Source organism: Hyalella azteca, unplaced genomic scaffold (genome assembly GCF_000764305.2).
Source record: "Hyalella azteca isolate HAZT.00-mixed unplaced genomic scaffold, Hazt_2.0.2 contig8441, whole genome shotgun sequence".
Classification (NCBI taxonomy): Eukaryota; Metazoa; Arthropoda; class Malacostraca; order Amphipoda; family Hyalellidae; genus Hyalella; species Hyalella azteca.
Window position 1 is genome coordinate 68,677 of NW_025938534.1, and position 17,765 is coordinate 86,441.

Here is a 17,765-nt window from a genome sequence, read left to right on the forward strand (position 1 = left end):
GTAGTGATGAACGGCTATCCGTGCAAATAACTGCAGGCAGTGTGCAGTTGGCGGATAAGTATTTCAAGGTTTGGAGGATGCCGTAGAGTTCGGCTGCAACGATTGTGTGGCAGGGGTCAAGGCGCCATCCTCTGATGTGAGACAAGGATGGGATTACCATTCCCAAGCCTACAGATTGTGGGGGTCCTGCTGATACGGAGCCATCGGTGAAGATGAGGCAAAATCCCGGGAATCGAGTGGCGCATACGTCGCTGAAGATAGCTGTTGCTGCTCCATCCACCTCTTGATAGGACTGATTTGAGAAGTCGAGGTGTATCACTGGAGTGAGGGCACTCCATAGTGGGAGGTCTGTGATGAGTGGAGAAGGCGAGGAGGCCGGAAGGGCTATCTGGAGTCTGGAAAGGATATCCAGAGCTCGTGAGAGTAGCGGTAATTTGTGGAGATGGGTGCAAAATGGTGCTATGTGGAGGTATCTGTCGCGGTGGTAGAGAGCGTGCACTGGGTGGGCTGGGTGACGGCTCAGAAGCTGCAGGTAGAACAAGGCTATGCTGCGATTTCAGTGAATTTCTGGTGGAAGCAGCCCTGCTTCGCAGTATAGTGAGGGCAGGGGGGTAGATCTCCATGAACCAACAATCAGGCGTGCTGCAGTGGAGTGGATAACGTCCAGTCTTGATAGAAGAGTTGGCGATGCAGAAGAGTAGATAGGGAGTCCGTAGTCTGTATATCCTCTGATGTAGGTCTGGTAAAAACGTAAGAGAGTCACTCGCGAGCCACCAAAGTTGGTTCCACTCAGGACCTTCAGTATATTCAGACGTTTCTGGCAACGGGTTAGAAGGTTGTTTATGTGCTCCTTCCAAGTCAGAGTAGGCGCATCCAAGGTAAGCCCCAAAAGGCGGTGGTGATGGGTCATTTGAATGTGTATGTCTGCAATGTGTAAGAGAAGGAGAGGTTGGACATTTTGCTTTCGTGTAAATATTTGGAAAGCTGATTTGGCAGGATTTAGTGTCAATGACCAGCTGCTCACCCAGGCTACAAATACGTCTATGGCCTGCAGCAGCCTAAGTCCCACCTCTGCTACAGTGTCAGCCACAACATACATTGTGATGTCATCTGCGTATACTGCAGTGTTTACACCTGGGAAAGAAGGGATGTCGCTGAGAAGCACATTGAAAAGATGTGGAGACAGGATTGATCCTTGCAGCACTCCAGATTTAGTGTTATGCTGTGAGGACAGGTATCCAGCGACTGATACCCGAAAGGAACGTCCTGTCAGGAATGCCTGTAACCAACGCAACATACAGCCCCTGACTTCATTCTGCACTAGCTTGTAGAGGATACCCTCGTGTGATGCTCCGTTGAATGCTCCCTTAAGGTCAAAGTACACTGCCAACAACACCTGTCCTCCCCGAAGCACCATCCGAATCTTGTGCTCTATCAGAGTTAGAGCATCTGTTGTTGACAAGCGGCACCGAAAACGAAATTAGTGAGGCATAAAACACTGCTTGGATTCCAGGAGCCATGAGAGCCGATCACACACAAGCCTCTCCATTAGCTTCCCCAGGCATGACAGCAGAGATATTGGTCAATAGGAAGAGGGCATGCTCGGGTCCTTCTGGGGCTTGGGTATTGAGATAATGAGTGCCGTTTTCCATTCAAGTGGCAGTTCTGACATTCAGAAAGACTGATTGAAAAGTGCAAGCAAGGCTGAGTGATGAGAATTGGGCAGATGGAATATAAAAGAATTGTGAATGAGGTCAGACCCTGGAGCGGAGTGGGTTTGCAGCCGATGTATGCCCCGCTTGAGTTCCCAAAGTGAAAACCGCCTATTGTAGGCTGAGTCATCTTCACATTCAAGTGCCATGGATACCATCACATTCATCTTCTCTTTGGGTATGCTGCTAGTGTGTGCAAGGGTGGTGGCAAAGTGAGCTGCTAAAGTTTCTGCAGTTTCCTCTGGAACTGGGTGCACTGTCAAGGGTAAAGGGAATGGCCGCGATGGGAATTTTTGCTGCGACTGCCCGGAACATTTTCCAAACTGTGGAAAGAGGGGTTTGAGGATTTATATGAGAGAGAAATTTTACCCAAGACTTCTTTTTTGCAGCTTCAACTGTTATTTTTGCTTCTTGTGTTCTCTGAGAGTACAGCCTCTTATTCAAAGGTGTTGGATGGCGGTAGAAGTTCTTGCATGCCTTCCTTCTTGCGTGCATTGCCTGGGCGCAGGCAGCTGACCACCACGGGCATCCTGGGCGGTGTGGGCGGGTTGAATCCCTCAGAGGGAAGTGGGCCTTACTGTGTTCAATCAGCATGGAGGAGAGTGCCCGATATGATTTTTGAGGGTTGTTACCTTGGTGGATAGATTTGTTTGAGAGAGTAGCAGACCACGTATGCCACTCCTGAGCGCTGGATTTGTGGGGTAGTGACCATCGTGAAACGGTCATAATCCTTGGCAACTTTCAGGGACCAGTCTGCAGCAGGAGGGGAGTGTGATTGCTACCTAAGTCCAAGCCTGGTGAAACAGAGTATGAATGAAAAGGAGGGGCACCAAAAAATAAGTCCAATACTGAACCTGTACCCAAGTGAGGGTAAATGCAAGTGAAAAGCCAGGAGTATTGAGGAGCAGAAGAGGCGACTTGCTGATGGCATTAAATAGAGAGATGCCGGCATAGTTTTGTTTGGCATTTGAACCACCCCACAGAGGGTGGTGGGCATTAAAGTCACCGCAGATCATGTCGTTTGGCCCTACAAGTGAAATACCTATAATGTTCAAATTCAGCCAGGGTGACGGGGGAGCAGGGGTTGTATAATAAAAAGATTTTAGACCATGAATTCTGGTGTGCAATTTCCACCGCCAGGCTTTGCATCTGGCCATCACGGTATGCGTTCAATGCTACTGCTTTTTGTTGTAGTTTTGCTCCAACCAACACCAGAAGTCCCCCAAAGCCATCCCCTCTATCTTGTTGGTAGGTGACATATCCTGGGAATCGCGGTGAGTGCCTTTCCTGTAGGTGCGTTTCTGTGATGCAGACCACGGTAGGGGTTGAATAGGACAGAAAAAGCTTTAGTTCAGATAGTTCTGTCATTAGCCCTTAGGCATTCCAGAGAAACACTGACTGAATGGGCATTAGGATGACGATAGCTGGCTAATCAGTGAGGCAAGAAGAGGCTGGAACATTGCAGATAGTGGACTGTCAGACGCGGATAAGTATTCTGAGAGGGAGTGTAAACAGCAAACGAAGAGCGATTCGAAAAATTTGCCAGGAGATCAACAAATGAGGATTTTGTTATGGGTTCTTCTGGTTGATTGGTAGCAGGGGATGCCGTGAAGTTTTGTGAGAGTTGAGGCAGCGGCAAAAGATCTGTAGCGTCAGACCAGAGATCACCGCTTACGATACGTTGGTATTCTTCAGTCATGTGCGGTGGGGTAGGAGAGCCTGGGTTTTTTCTTTTACGCAAGGGAGCTTCATAGGAGGGGCCGGGTTGAAATGGTGTTAGTACGGATGATGCATAGGAGGCTGGCTGCGGTGAGTTTGCATGGGGCGTTTGGTTTGGAGCCATGTTTTCTGCAAGCTTTGGTGGAGGTACGACAGAGTCGACAGTGGTCCCTGATATATAGCTGGTCTGCAACATGTTCCTTGAAGAGGGTTGACTAGGTTGGGTTTTTGTTTGCACATAGAGCTGCATATTCCTTTGCGGCCATATCGCGGGAGAGAACTCTAGATGTAACACTGGTGGAGATTGCCATAGCCTTTTGGTATATGGGACAACGATGAGAGGATGCTGGATGGGGGCCCTTACATGAAGCGCTGCATGGGTTTTCAGCATTGCAGTTCTGCACGACATGGCCAGGGGAGGAGCAGCGGGCTCAAACTGCTAGTCTTTGACAGGAGATGGAACTGTGGCCAAATCTTTGGCAACCGTAGCAGCAGGGCAGAGGGGCAAGGTAGGAGTGTACTTTAAGTGAGGCATAATTGAAGAATACCTTGTCTGGTACTGCCGAATAGCACTCAATTGCAATGCGCATTGCTTGAAAATTGCTGTTGTTCGGATCTGCAACTACATGGCTTTGGTATAGCTTTTTAACCAAGAGGATTTTATTTGCATTTGGATTTGCAGGGAGAGTAAGCTTGGCTAGGAGTTCATCTTCAGTGTAGCTCAGAAAGTCAGAAGGTACTTGTCCTCTATGTCTGAGAAATCAAATATTACTTCCCCTTGGAACATGGGTGGCTCTCTAGGGATATGAATTTTGTATTTAATTCCCTTGTGTTCATAGTGGTGCTCTGAGTTGTTGAACTGGTTTACTTTATTGGCCAATGGCCAGTACTTCCCTAGTGATTAGGGTGCCCTTCATATTTTGGCTGAGATTATCGGGTTTGATGAACTGCAATGCTGGCCAGCTTTTGGAGATTTGGGCATAGAAATTGAATGGCAAGGCTTTTTTATCTTCTCGTAGCAGAAGAAAGGTGGTAGATGAGTGACTGACAGGCAGTGTTTCAAACTGGGTGGTGTTGTTTGAGGCAGATTCTGAAAAGGTTGATGAAAGAACAGGATTGACGTGGCATTGAAGTCTGGGCTTCTTGATCTTGGCAGGTCTTCCTATCACTGGTGAGTCGGAAGGGAAGCTGGCAAACTCAGATGTGTCCATCCCTGCTTCAGAGTTCAGAGAAGAGCTCTTCTGTCAGGCTGGGGCCTGACGATGATTCAGCCATACCTATTGCTATTTTTTTTAAATTTGATTTCAAGACTTCAGGTGTGAAACAGTCACACCTCCCAGCCTGAGCACAACTTGATTTTTCTTGAAAACTCCAACTCAACTGCCTCTTCACTTCATTTGGAATTTCTCATCATGCTCTCACAAAGAGGTTTTTGTGTGGAAGAAAATAACAAAGGAATTAGGCACCAATAATTTTCATAGGGTGTTTACCATGCTGCATTTTAGCAGGTATTGTCCCAGGCGATGAATGACCGCAGTTCTCCTTTTTTGGGGAATATCATCCCCTCCCAGAGCTGTGATTAGGTTTCAACTTCCAAGGAAGTGAAAGGTTCTCCAGATTTGAGCGAAACTCCCTCCTCTGATTGATGTATAGCAAACAGTGCAAAATGAAATGCTCAATTTTGTCTTCTGTGTTGCATGTGGGGCAGATGCTGGAATTGGCCAAATTGAAGCGGGCCAAGTGGGCTTTCACACCAGCATGACCAAGCCGCAGACGAGCCACAGCACATTAAACTGAGCGAGGTAAGGTAGCGGTCCATAGTCCACATAATTTACTGTCTCTCCCAACTATTGCTATTGATACCTTTCAGGCTTTCACCTTTGAATGATCTTCACACTTATTTGGTAAGCACTAGTAGACTAGTAGTAGTATTTATAGATTTGCACTGGGTTTCAGATTTGTCTACAACACCGAGAACTTTGGTTGTTAAGCAATAGCACCACATGTCTTGTCACCATGACTCCATGAGGCATGAACGAACAAACGAAACTGGAATCATTAATAATAACAAACAAGTTGAATGTGCGGACTACATTGGCATAAATTACAAAAGAGGTACACAAAATGCTAATACAGTAGGTAGTAACTACATTACTTATGAATTATGATTAGATATATACTACAGTTGTGACTGTGGGAGTTGATGGAGAATATTATAATACAAATACAATCAATGCAGCACAAAAAATACAATAATAATATAACCAATAATTGTGACAAACCAGAGCCAGTTTTTGCTTCCTGTTGATTTAATTCTTGACTGCTTCGCAGGGGCTCTTGGGCAACGCCTGCCTTCTCCTACCTACACCGTACACGCTACACCTGGTAGGACCTACTGGCTACTGCCTCTTCCCGTGTCAATAAAAAGAGAGGAGAGGGGCGAGACCGCCTGCCAGGTTCTTGAAATTAAACACTTGGCTAATATACTCGTGTTGTACAGAAAAGTGTGATGCAATATCAAATTAACGGATGAATAACAGTAATTATTCAAAAATATTATGTTTAAACGCGAAAGAAAATCGTTAGAGCTCACAGTCTGTACATTCACAGAGCACCATCTGAAGACGCGTGCCGTATGAACGCCGCGGACATCTCTACTGTTCGTAAATCGTAAAAAATGCAAGTTTTTGTTGACAAGGAGCTGAAATTTTCTAGGCATATTGAAACACAAGCTGATAAATCCAATAGACTTCTTGGACTGATCAGACACTCTTAGGAGTATTTAGATGCAGAAGCAATGAAGCTCTTACTTGTCTTTGTGGCACGTCTGAACCTAAGTTTAGAAATAATGTGTGGTCACCAAAACTTGAGAAGAAAACAAATTTAGCAGAGAGTGTTTAAAGACATGGAACTAAGATAACTCCAGGCTTGAAGGGTAGGTAAGTCTTACAAAGAAAGACTAAAGATTATGAAGCTTCCAAGCCTTTTCAAGTGTACTCATGGTTTATACAAGGTCCCATAAAGATGAATAGAATTTGGAACAAGAACCAACACTAGGGTATACAAACTAAAATCTAAAAAAAATATAACTCAGTACTCACTGCAGCGAGTGACAGATAGCGCATTTTCTCATTGATAAAAATTTGAGGTCATGGACGGACAGACAGACGGACATGGCAAGCACAATAGTGCATTTTTTCCATAAATGAGAAAATGCGCTAAAAAATTAAACAAGAACCAACACCTGGGCTGAAAGCTAAAAAAATTTGCAATGCATGGACACAACAAAGCTTCTTCTCACTTCGAGTCACTGACAAGTGGAACAGCCTCCATGATTACATTGTTGATGCTCCAAGTATGAATGTGTTCAAGAACAGAATAGATGAAGCTATGGAGGAATATATGTTCAGACTTAAAAAGCGTAGAACCACATCAAACTTTGCGGAAGTTTGGTAGCTTTTCAAAATAATGTCAGTTTGGAAAAGATCCAGTCAAAGGACCGGTTTTTAGATCAGAAGTCACAAAAAGTACAAGAATTGGCAACATAATGTCTAAGCAGACATTTTTATAGACTCATCCTCAAGTTTTTTTTAGTCCAATAAGTAGGCCAATCAAGTTTCATACAGATCAGCATTAATGCAGTATCATACCTACATACGAATGAATATATTGGCCTAAATTTTCAGTAGAAGAGGAAATTAAAAAAGAATTAATTACAAACAACTCTGTGATTTGACACTTTGATCGGGAACAGGCCACATGAGGCTTATTCTTCAGTGCTGACATCTCTATATTATAGAAAATAAATAGCCTATAAATGATAAAACCTAAAAATATTATATGTACAGCAATCCCTTGATTAGCACGGTTTTGAATACCGCGGTTTTGATTAACGCGGAAAAAAAATTTGCCACCTACCCTTAATCTACGCGGTGCCAGTTTTGATTAGCGCGACTTTTTTTTCACAACGCATCACAAGGTTCTACAACTTCTACTGTAAATGCATTTCAAGATGGGTTCCATATTACCCTCATCCTCAGGGGAGGGGTGTCCATAAATAATTACCCTGTTGTGCAGAAATGGCCACCATTATGTTCTGGATTGAGGTACAAAAATTCTGTCAATAAAGTCTTAAAGCTGACACCTGTTGGCTGTCTGCATAGCATAACGCATGCTTTTCTTCGAGCAAAAGTTTTTAATAAGGCTAATAGTTTTTTACTACAGACTTTAATAAGAGTATATTTTTTAAATCTGCTTTTCAATATTTTTTCAAGAATTTTTCAGAGCTAGTGTATAAATATATGATTTCTCAACTTCCTTTATAACTATGTACTGTGCTACAAAAGTACAACTAGCACATACTAAATAGATAGTATTATAGTAAAATGTTGAAGTTTAAACCTCTATTTTTAGTTTTGCAATATTTTAATTACTTTTGCTCATTTGCTGATATAACATTTTTACACAATGACAGAAGACTGTTGTCTGTTGCTGTCCCAATTTATTCCACCTGTGACTGTCCCTCATTTTCCCATTTGACAGTACTCAATTATAAAGAAACAGTACCGTAAAATGGGGTAACTTAGACCACTTTTTTTCTTATAAATGATGCCATTTTCTTACTAGCTAAATTAAACTTGAATTGAAACATGAATTTCCTCACCTGATGGGCTATCTGAGAAAGACAAGTCTGGGGGGGGGGCATTCATCATTAGGGGACCCGGCACCAGCAGAAAGACCATTTAGATTTCTTTTACGATTCTGATGCTGAGATTTGCCTGTCACAGCTCCGTTCCCTGGAGTGGAGCATCTGGAGCTCTTCATTTCTGCCTCCTTTTCCTATTGCTTTTCTTCCTCTCCTTTTTGTGACCAGTGCAAGCTTATTAAAAAAAATAAATAAATAGAAAATAATAAAAAAAGGGAAACACAGTCAATTCTACTCTTCTAAAACTACTCAAAGCCTACCTAGATTTTCGACTCATCAACGGACTAAATAAAAAAATAAAAAAGTGACAAAATTATTGAGACTGCTTAGTTTTGACTTTTAACAGATTGCTCACGTGCCGTCGACCGTCATACTGAGCTTGCCGGTAGAACGCTGTCAGACCACACATAACATCTTCTCACTTCCACGGTTTAATCGAGACTCGACACTAGAGATGCTTATTGCTTACTCGATGAACGCAGCTGACTCTCTCCACGCGTGCCGTATGAACGCCGCGGACATCTCTACTGTTCGTAAATCGTACAATTTTGATACCAATATGTTGCTTTCTTTCAGATTATTAGATACTTATATTGTTACTATATGATAGTTAGGCGTGAACCAAAAACTGTTTAGGCAAGGGGCTAAATGGACCAGTTTCCAGTGCTCCTATAAGAAGTAACAAGAAGAACAATATGTTGCTTATGAAATGCTCTCAAAACTTGTTCTGACAAGTCTGAACAGACCCAATAATAATACGAGTTCCAAAAGCAGCATTAAGTGAACAGATGTGTCGACTGACGTGGGATTTCTATGATTTCAGTCAATAATGTTTTGGCCTTATGTTAGCGGAAGATAAATAGATGTTGAAAAAAATTAATATTCATCAAAAATGAAAGGAAGAATCTGAGCCCCACAGAATGCAAGATAACGGGGTTAGAAATTTGAAACCACAAAAGCGATTAAAATTCAAGTTCATTTATTTAGCTCAGTCATTCAATGATGTTCTAGGATATCGTCAATAAAAGACAAGTCATAAAAAAAAAATTTGGTTGATAAGGTCAATAACACCCAAGATATTTACTTAGCTAGCTTCAGTATAAATCCTTGTTCCATACAAGGGCAATAAAACTCCAGTCATAAAAGAAAATCTATTTAGCTAGATTTAGTTACAAAATCTTATCCCAAAAAGGGCAATAAAACTAAAGACATAAATGAAAATCCATTTTTTTGGCAAGCACGAGTCGTAAAATTATCCCCTAAGATAAGTTGTACTAATCATCATAATCCTCATCAGAATTGTTCTCGGCTTTGACGGCCGAGAAGACATTCGAGCACTGTAGGTATGAGTATGACGAACCAGGCACCGCTTTAATAACGGGCACGCGTCCGTTATTTTGCGCCTTTTCTTTCTTCGCGTTGACAGAGTTGGATTTGCTAAGCTCGGACACAGAAGTGACAGGCGGGACATTGACTCCACATTGAGTGCTAAGAGAGGAGATGGAACGCGAAACGTCCATCGGCTTGCTTTGGAAGACTGGCATTTCTATTTTGATTTTGCCCAGAAGTGGATTTTGCAGCGATATATCCGAGGCAGCAGCGCTCTTGCTTCCACTCTTTGCAGAGTTTTCGTTACTTGCACCTTTTTTCTTGTTTTTCTTGACTTCTTTGGTAACCAATGAGGTTGATGTTAAGTTACTTATTGGTACGCTGGTACCAGTTAATGAAGACGCCATCTTGGTCTCGGTAGGTTCAGACATACAGACGTTGGGGCTTGTGCCAGGGGACGTCAGCAAAGAGCCAAAAGAAACCGTGACTCCCGTTAGGGAAGAGGGGGTAGGCAGGATTGAGGATCCCCCGAACTCTATTTTAATTCCAGACAAGGGGCTTGGGCTGGAGATGGCTTTGTACGACTCACGTGGGGAAATGGAGGCATAATTTGAACATGAAGGCATGGCCACGTCAACTGGAGGAGTGATGAAAGTCGATATCGGTATCCCCCCAGGAACAGGTGAGGTACCTGGAGTTGAAAATGATGCAGTTACAGGAACGGAAGCGTGGGTTGAAAAAGGATCCTTATTTGTTATTGAAGGAGAGCCTGTGCCTAATAGAGATCCCGGAATTTTTGAGCAGAAGAGTCCAGTAGGAGTGCCTGGAGTAGACGCTGGAGAGCCAAGCTTGCAGCTTGATGAAGACATTGCCGGGCTGGTAGGCTCGGCGGCAGACAGAGATGGCGTAGAGGGTCCAGGACAAGAAGGAAAACAGATATTTGTTGGGGGCCGTGCCATGGCAGCACGCATTGCAAACTCTCTCAGGACTTCTTTTCTTGGGCGTCCTCGTCCTCTGCTCAACGATATCAACTCTACATTTTCTTGCAATAATTATTAAAGCAATTAATTCGATTCAAATAGTTATTCACTCATTTTGCACCATATTTGTGTAGCATATTGCAATTGCACGTAAAGATCACTCCTAACATATATCTATTCAGTGGCTATTTTCAGGGATTAAATAGTAGAAATCTGAAATTCACCCATAATTCAAAATAAGATTTTTGTTGAGGACAATAGATGAATGCTCTGTGGTTCACACCCTAACACAATAGACCAGACCGCACCACAACTAAGTAAGTATTGAAAATTTTGAAAGTTACCCCTCCTTCCAACAATTTAGGTTGTAAGATTAAATCAAACCAGTCAATTGAGCATTGAACTTCCATAATGGATAAACTATAAAATAAATGCGGCGTGTTTGTGCAGTATGTATATACCTCTTTGTGGGCGGCGAGAGGGAACTGTTGAGAGGAAAGCCGGAGGCGGAGGCAGAGCGTTTGAAGGGACGACCCCGAACCCTTAGCCGACCTGGGGACATTATTGAAATATATTAATACATGCACTCAAATTATTCATGACATAATGGGAATTATTTGACACATAGAAGAAATATTTTATGGGAATACTGGAAATTTTTTGACACATATAAGAAATATTTTATGGGAATACTGGAAATTCTTTGACCCATACCATGGTACACGAAATATTCGATAGAAATACTGGAAATTCTTTGACCCATAGAAGAAATATTTGATGGAAATTTTTTGACACATACAAGAAATATTTGATGGAAATACTGGAAATTCTTTGACCCATATAAGAAATATTTGATGGAAATACTGAAAATTATTTGACCCATACAAGATTTGATGGAAAGACTGGCCATTCATTGACCCATACAAGAAATCTTTGACGGAAATACTGAAAATTCTTTGACACATACAAGAAATATTCGATGGAAATTATTTGACCTAAACTAGGAATATTTGATGAAAATATTGGGATCATTGATGGCAAGACTGGGTATTGCTTAGGGTCTGCAACAAATTATTATTTTCATAAATCGTCATTTGCTGAAAACTTTCACTTTGTGCTACAAATGCACTGTATCTGAACAGAGTATCAGGAGTTGAAATAAAGTAAAGTTAAGTCCTTATATGAAATTATACCTATATATAAATTATCAGAAAAAGTGCTGCTCTTTCATAAATTTACTTGAAGCACAAAGCATATGTAATTAAAGGTGAGCATGCCACGACAAGATGGCATTATCATCATAATATAGAAGTTGCAGATGGAACATGCAAAGATGTAGGAGCTGTTTGTACCAGCGCATAGAAATGCCTGTACAGAAGACAATTGAACATCAAAATTATAAGATAACTTTACCCAAAATTTTAAATAAAACGAAAAGGCAGTCTTCGGAATTGAGAGTGATTTTATGTACAATTGACATATTTCATGTATAATTCAAGCTCTCGATACATTGGCCACTTCAGGTATTAACATCAGGTCTTTTAAAATCAGTACAGAAGAAGAAAGCAAAGCAAAAATTTTTTACCAGTGTTGGAATTACCAAGTGACTTTATCCTGTTACTAAGTTTCACGATAAAATTGTGAATATTGAAGTAATTGCATAATGTTGGTGATTTTGAAAATTATCCCAAGTAATTGCATAATGTTTCAAAATTTGAATGTTGACCAAAGTATTGCTTAGTGAAGGTTTTAAGGGATTGGTAGGAACCTTGTGACTCAGCAGCAGCATCTACAGTAGCAGCATCGTCTTCAGGGCCTGGCAGAAGTCCAACAGGCATTGCTTCACCGTTGTTGTGCTGACGTACCAAATCCAGCAGGAAATGAAGGCGAGGGATGTTATTCGCAGCGTGGTAGCTGAACAGAAGAATATTTCCACATTATATATTTAATATGAAATTTGAATTCAATATTACATGGCTCATTTCAAATTTCTATGCCCCCTTGAGTGTTGGAGTTGATAAACATATTATATTCCACATGAAGTTACATTCAAATTGTACAACAATTGCTTTATTTTTAATTGAAAATGTAAGATGGTGGTGATATAATATATAATCAAATACAAGATATGATATTTTTGAAACATTTCAACATAAATGGAATTTGATGTCATTATCCCCCCCAAAAAAGTTACTACCTAACCTAACCATCTGTAACATCAATACACAAAATATGTTTGAAAATAAATGTTTTGGCATCAAAATCAAAAGTTCTGTTAAATAACTGTGTAAGAATTAACTTGATGGAAAAAAATAGGTGTTCACTCGTTTTCAATAAATTTGAACTGGGCTGCTAACCCAAAAGAATAAACTTGGCTGCTTTGTTAAATAATGAAAGTATTTGTATCAAAAGGCAGTGAAAAGGTAAAGAAAATATATTTTTTGCTACCCAACCTTGTAGAGTTCCATCATGGATACCAGCATAAATATACATAAAATTACATCAAAACTATGAGAGGCAGGAGCCAGCAATTTATGGTGAGTAAAGCTAGAGTATAGACCTGTATTTTGCATGTTTCAATTTAAGTTTAACTTATCTAGTAAAAAAATGGCATCATTTTGGAAAAAAAGTGGTCAAAGTTACCCCATTTTATGGTACCATATAAGGGGGTAACTTTGACAACTTTTTTTAAATGATGTCATTTTTTACTTGCTAAATTAAACTTAAATTGAAACATGCAAAATACAGGTCTATACTTTAGGTTCTCTCACCATAAATTGCTGGCTCCTGCCTCTCATAGTTTTGACGTAATTTCAAAAAAAGAGATGGTCATTGTTACCCCCCCCTCTTGGGGTATCTTTGACTGGGTGGTAAAATCAATTTTATTTTTGGTAAAATAACTCCAGGTTTTGGTACATTGTAGTAGAACTCTTCTAGTTACATATGCAAATGACAAATTTGAGGGAAGTGCCATAGTTTGCAAATGGGGGGCACCGCCCCCCAATGGGAGAACTGTGACCACCTAATGTCAGCCCTGACAGGGTAATATTGACTGGCTTGGAAATTAAGCTAAAATTACCATATATAAGACTCTGTAGAATCTGAAACATAAAGAAAAAACATTAATAGGTGTATCAAACATAAAATATGTTATATACGGACCTATGGTTATTTTAACTTAATTTCCAAGCCCGTCAATATTACCCCATCAGGGCTGACATTAGGTGGTCACAGTTCCCCTATTGGGAGGTGGCACCCCCCATTTGCAAACTATGACACTTCCCTCAAATTTGACATTTGCATATGTAACTAGAAGAGTTATTATATATAATGCAAAAAAACCTGGAGTTCTTTTACCAAAAAATAAAAAAATTGGAGGGGGTTCTACGACAGGCTTTAAATAATAGCTCATTTTTGTGGATCACATTTTTGATTTTTAACCTATTAGATATGCAAACTTTTTTAATCTTTCTATTGTGTTACGTAGCCTCAGTATTAGGCCTTTAATGCCCACTGACAAAATTTTTCTATGTCAAATAGTTTTTGAGTTTCGGGGGGTTTTTGCTTAAAAAAACATAAAATGGTCAAACTTACCCCAGGAGTCAAAGTAACCCCCTTTAACAGTATGTGCTATACTCACAGGTGGGAGCACCCAAGGGTTCTGACTTGGGTGGTGGAGGCCATGTCATTTGCTTTCTTCAGGAACTCTTCAACAAAAAGCTCTAGAACCCGAGGTGTTACACAGTCAAGGAACATCCTTAGATGGACTAGATAACTTTATACTAGATAATTCTTTCATAGTAATAATTATGAGAGACTAACTTCAATAAGTTATTTTAATCCTTGACACTGTATAAAGTTTTTAGTTACTCACAATCTAGTCAAGCAACTGAATGAGTTACAGAAAACTCAGAATTAATTGGTAAATATTTATTGGCAACCATATAAATAAATATTTTTTTTTCAGTGAACAATTTACTAAGTACAATAATATTTTTTTGTAGGTTTTACAAAAATTATATTTTAAAATGATCTAAAAATTAAAAAAAAAAACTTCCAGCAAGATTAACCATTATAAAGCTATTTAATATGATCAATTAACTTAATTATGTAATTTCATGGATGTGCCTCAGAGTGATGTTAATAGGGTAGAAAAAAAGGTCATCAAAGATATTAAAAGAAAAATTAGTTGAGTGATGTAAATTAGGGGCTAAGTTAGCAATAAAGGATATAGATGATGACCGGAACAGGGGCGGCAACCTTTCCCACTTCCTCATCCATTTGCATAATCTTCTTGATGCGTGCCTGCAACACAACAACCTTGATAATGTTGACTTATAAAATTTGTAATATTCTTAACACAAGCAACAAAACTACATGATAAACATGACAACAGGCATATAATCAGGACTTGACAAATATATGGCAAAAATATCAATAGGTATACACAGCTGCAGACTAAGGCAAGAATTAAATTAGACTATTTATTAATTTAAATTTTCATTCAAATTAATTCTACAAGCAATACAAATGAACCACTAACATGAGTGTGGTTGAGTATATACGTACAAGATATATAATAAAATTTAATGGATGGATGCAAGTCCATGCTACAAAAATGAGTTAAACTCACAGGTGGAAATCTCGAGTTGTATTTCTTCTTGCTGGGCATTGTGAGAATTTGCACAACTTAATGATATTTTCTCTCTCAAATCCTGGGGATGAACATAAATGCTAACTTGCTAACTAACAAGAATATATGACTGTAAAATGAAAAAGACATGATGAAGCAAATGAACAAAGGCAATACCGGTACAGTGGTTTGAAATTCTCTTTAAAATAAAAAATTGAAATTCTCTCTAAATAAAGTCATAAAATTAGAGGCAATTGTGGTCCAAGCAATGAACTGATGATGATCAATGATACATTTGTAGGATTAGGATAATAGCAAATTTACAATACCTACCTAGTCTTGACAAAATATCTTATATAACAAATGCATCTAAATCAAAGATAATGAAATAAATTTTATAAATTAAAGCAGATTTGAAATACCGTATGTAAACAACCATTTTAATTAAATTAAAATTACCAAAATAATTTATTCTAATTTTCATATAAAATTTAAGCTGCATGGGAGCTTTTGGCTCAAAGCTATGTAAATTACTAGAATATAAGCAATTGCTTCACTCTAAAATTCACACAGTTCTTCAAGCACACATTAATTGCAAACTGTATATCAGACTGTATCCACCAACCACCATGACATATTGATTAATCAAAATTTCAAACTAGTTCAATACTATTGAACCAAAAGAGAAGAAAAATCATGATATACCATAATTGGGCCAAAATAACAAGGAATTGATGGAAAATAGATATATATTTAGATAAGGATAGTCCAACTTGACCTTGAAACAACTTCCTAGTTTGCAAGTTGAATAAACAAATATACATTACCAACAAATGGGGTAATAAGGCACAATTTTGAGAGTTTTCCGTTAATAGCTTCTTACCATGTAACATTGTATAAACTAGTTTGGGCATATTTTAAAGGTCTTTGCAAATGCTACGTATTCTATGGCATCTCTGAAAAAAATTTCATATGCTATTTTTAAGGTGCCAGACTAAAAAAAGTGTCCCAAATTCCCCCTTGGAACAAGGTAATTCAGGACACTTGACAGAAAGCTTAATTTAAAACATTTGAAGAATGCAGAGTGTACTCATCTATTACTAACAGTAGGTACTCCTAAATCCACATCTTCCTTCGTAGGTGATGTAAAACTAGAATAAACAAGTTTTTGTGATTTGCACACGTTTTTCCTTTATTGATATGATACTACCACATTCATACAACATACATTACTGCATTATTGATGAGATATTACTGTAGCCAAGCAGGATTGGAATTTTCCTACTCGTTTCCAAAATCTAGCGGATCAAACGTGACCAATTTTAAATACAATTGGAATCTTGTGGCCTGATCATGCGCTTTTGTTACCAATTAAATAGGAGGTTTTTTATCTGGTGGTAATGTTGCAGTTCTGGAAATGGTGGGAAAGCTTTAGTCGGGGCCATAAAGGTAGATGTTTTCCATGCTTGTATCCATGGACATGCCATTGAGCATTGACAACAACCTTGTCCACACACCACTACAAGCTTCATATCAGCAGCTGTATAGCATTTCTTCTGCATCTGAAAGCTTACATCACTGGACTTGTAAATTCACACCATTTTAATTGGGTCAAGTGAATTCAAAATAATAAAAAAAATCATAAAAACACCTGAAAAATAAAGGAAAATTTTAGTGACAACCATCATATTTTTGGAGAAATAAATCATTGTTTAGGTTAATTAATCTTCATTCTATGTTGCCCGGGGCACAATTCTATCTATGACATTCATTGCACAATTTTGTGATGACCAATGGTAGTAGCTAAATCTATATTAATCTATAGTGGAGTGATTTTTTTTCACTGAGCAAGATAAATGTTATCAAAGTTTGCTGATGTTAATCAATTTCTTCATTAACTGGATCCTTTGCTAACCAAGGTTCTACAACTTCTACTGTAAATGCATTTCAAGATGGGTCCCATATTACCCCCAGCCCCGGGGGAGGGGTGTCCATAAATAATTACCCTGTGCCTGTTGTGCAGAAATGGCCACCATTCTGTTCTGGATTGAGGTACAAAAATTCTGTCAATAAAGTTTTAAAGCTGACACCTGTCTGCATAGTGCATGCTTTTCTTCAAGCAAAAGTTTTTAATAAGGCTAATAGTTTCTACTACAGACTTCAATAGAAGTAGTACATTTTTGAAATCTGCTTTTTCTATTTTTTTTTCAGGGATTTTTCAGAGTTGGTTATATAAATATATGATTTCTCAACTTCCTCTATGCTAGGGTAAATGCGGTATATTCCAGCACATTAAGGACATAGCAAAAAATGAATAGCTATAAAAAATGCACCGTATGCACAACTCGAGTTCTGTTTGCTTTACGTCACTCTCAAAACACCGCACTACGCGCCAGCAACAATGAAACATCACAAAATGTTGCCATATTTCTTTAAAAGCCTTTAGAATGCAAACCTACCAAATCCATATACCGTCAACCGGGGCTTCTCGGGACAGATTTGATCGTTTTTTTGTTAATAACTGTTAATAACTTCTTACAATGAAACATTGCATAAAAAAATTTAGGCTCATTTTATAGCTCTTTGCGAGGGCTATCAAATGGCATTGTAAAAAAAATTCCATATGCTATTCGTAAGGTGCCAGACGCAAAATAAAGATTGTCCCGAGTAGCCCCCTCAGTCGGGGC

At 39.3% G+C, this 17,765-nt stretch overlaps 1 protein-coding gene across 1 annotated transcript; it reads right to left on the bottom strand.

Annotated features, from left to right (window-relative positions):
* Positions 1–9,273: 9,273 nt before the first annotated feature.
* On the bottom strand, positions 9,274–15,232 carry LOC108664383 (endochitinase A). The gene is made up of 6 exons (XM_018150961.2): positions 15,079–15,232; positions 14,678–14,750; positions 14,086–14,179; positions 12,214–12,359; positions 10,907–10,997; positions 9,274–10,479 (listed from the first exon to the last, which is right to left on the bottom strand). Exons 1-6 carry the CDS (start codon positions 15,115–15,117, stop codon positions 9,411–9,413), a joined length of 1,512 nt encoding a protein of 503 aa, XP_018006450.1. The 5' UTR covers positions 15,118–15,232; the 3' UTR covers positions 9,274–9,410.
* Positions 15,233–17,765: the final 2,533 nt, after the last annotated feature.

Bases quoted from the DNA above. Each gene is read 5' to 3' on its own strand.
- LOC108664383 (XM_018150961.2), bottom strand. From the start codon at position 15,117: ATGCCCAGCAAGAAGAAATACAACTCGAGATTTCCACCT. The intron at 14,180-14,677 runs ATATCCTTTATT...ACTGTGTAACAC, and splicing joins CCCTGTTCCGGTCATCATCT to CTCGGGTTCTAGAGCTTTTT. The intron at 12,360-14,085 runs GTGAGTATAGCA...TCTTCTGTTCAG, and splicing joins ACCCTTGGGTGCTCCCACCT to CTACCACGCTGCGAATAACA.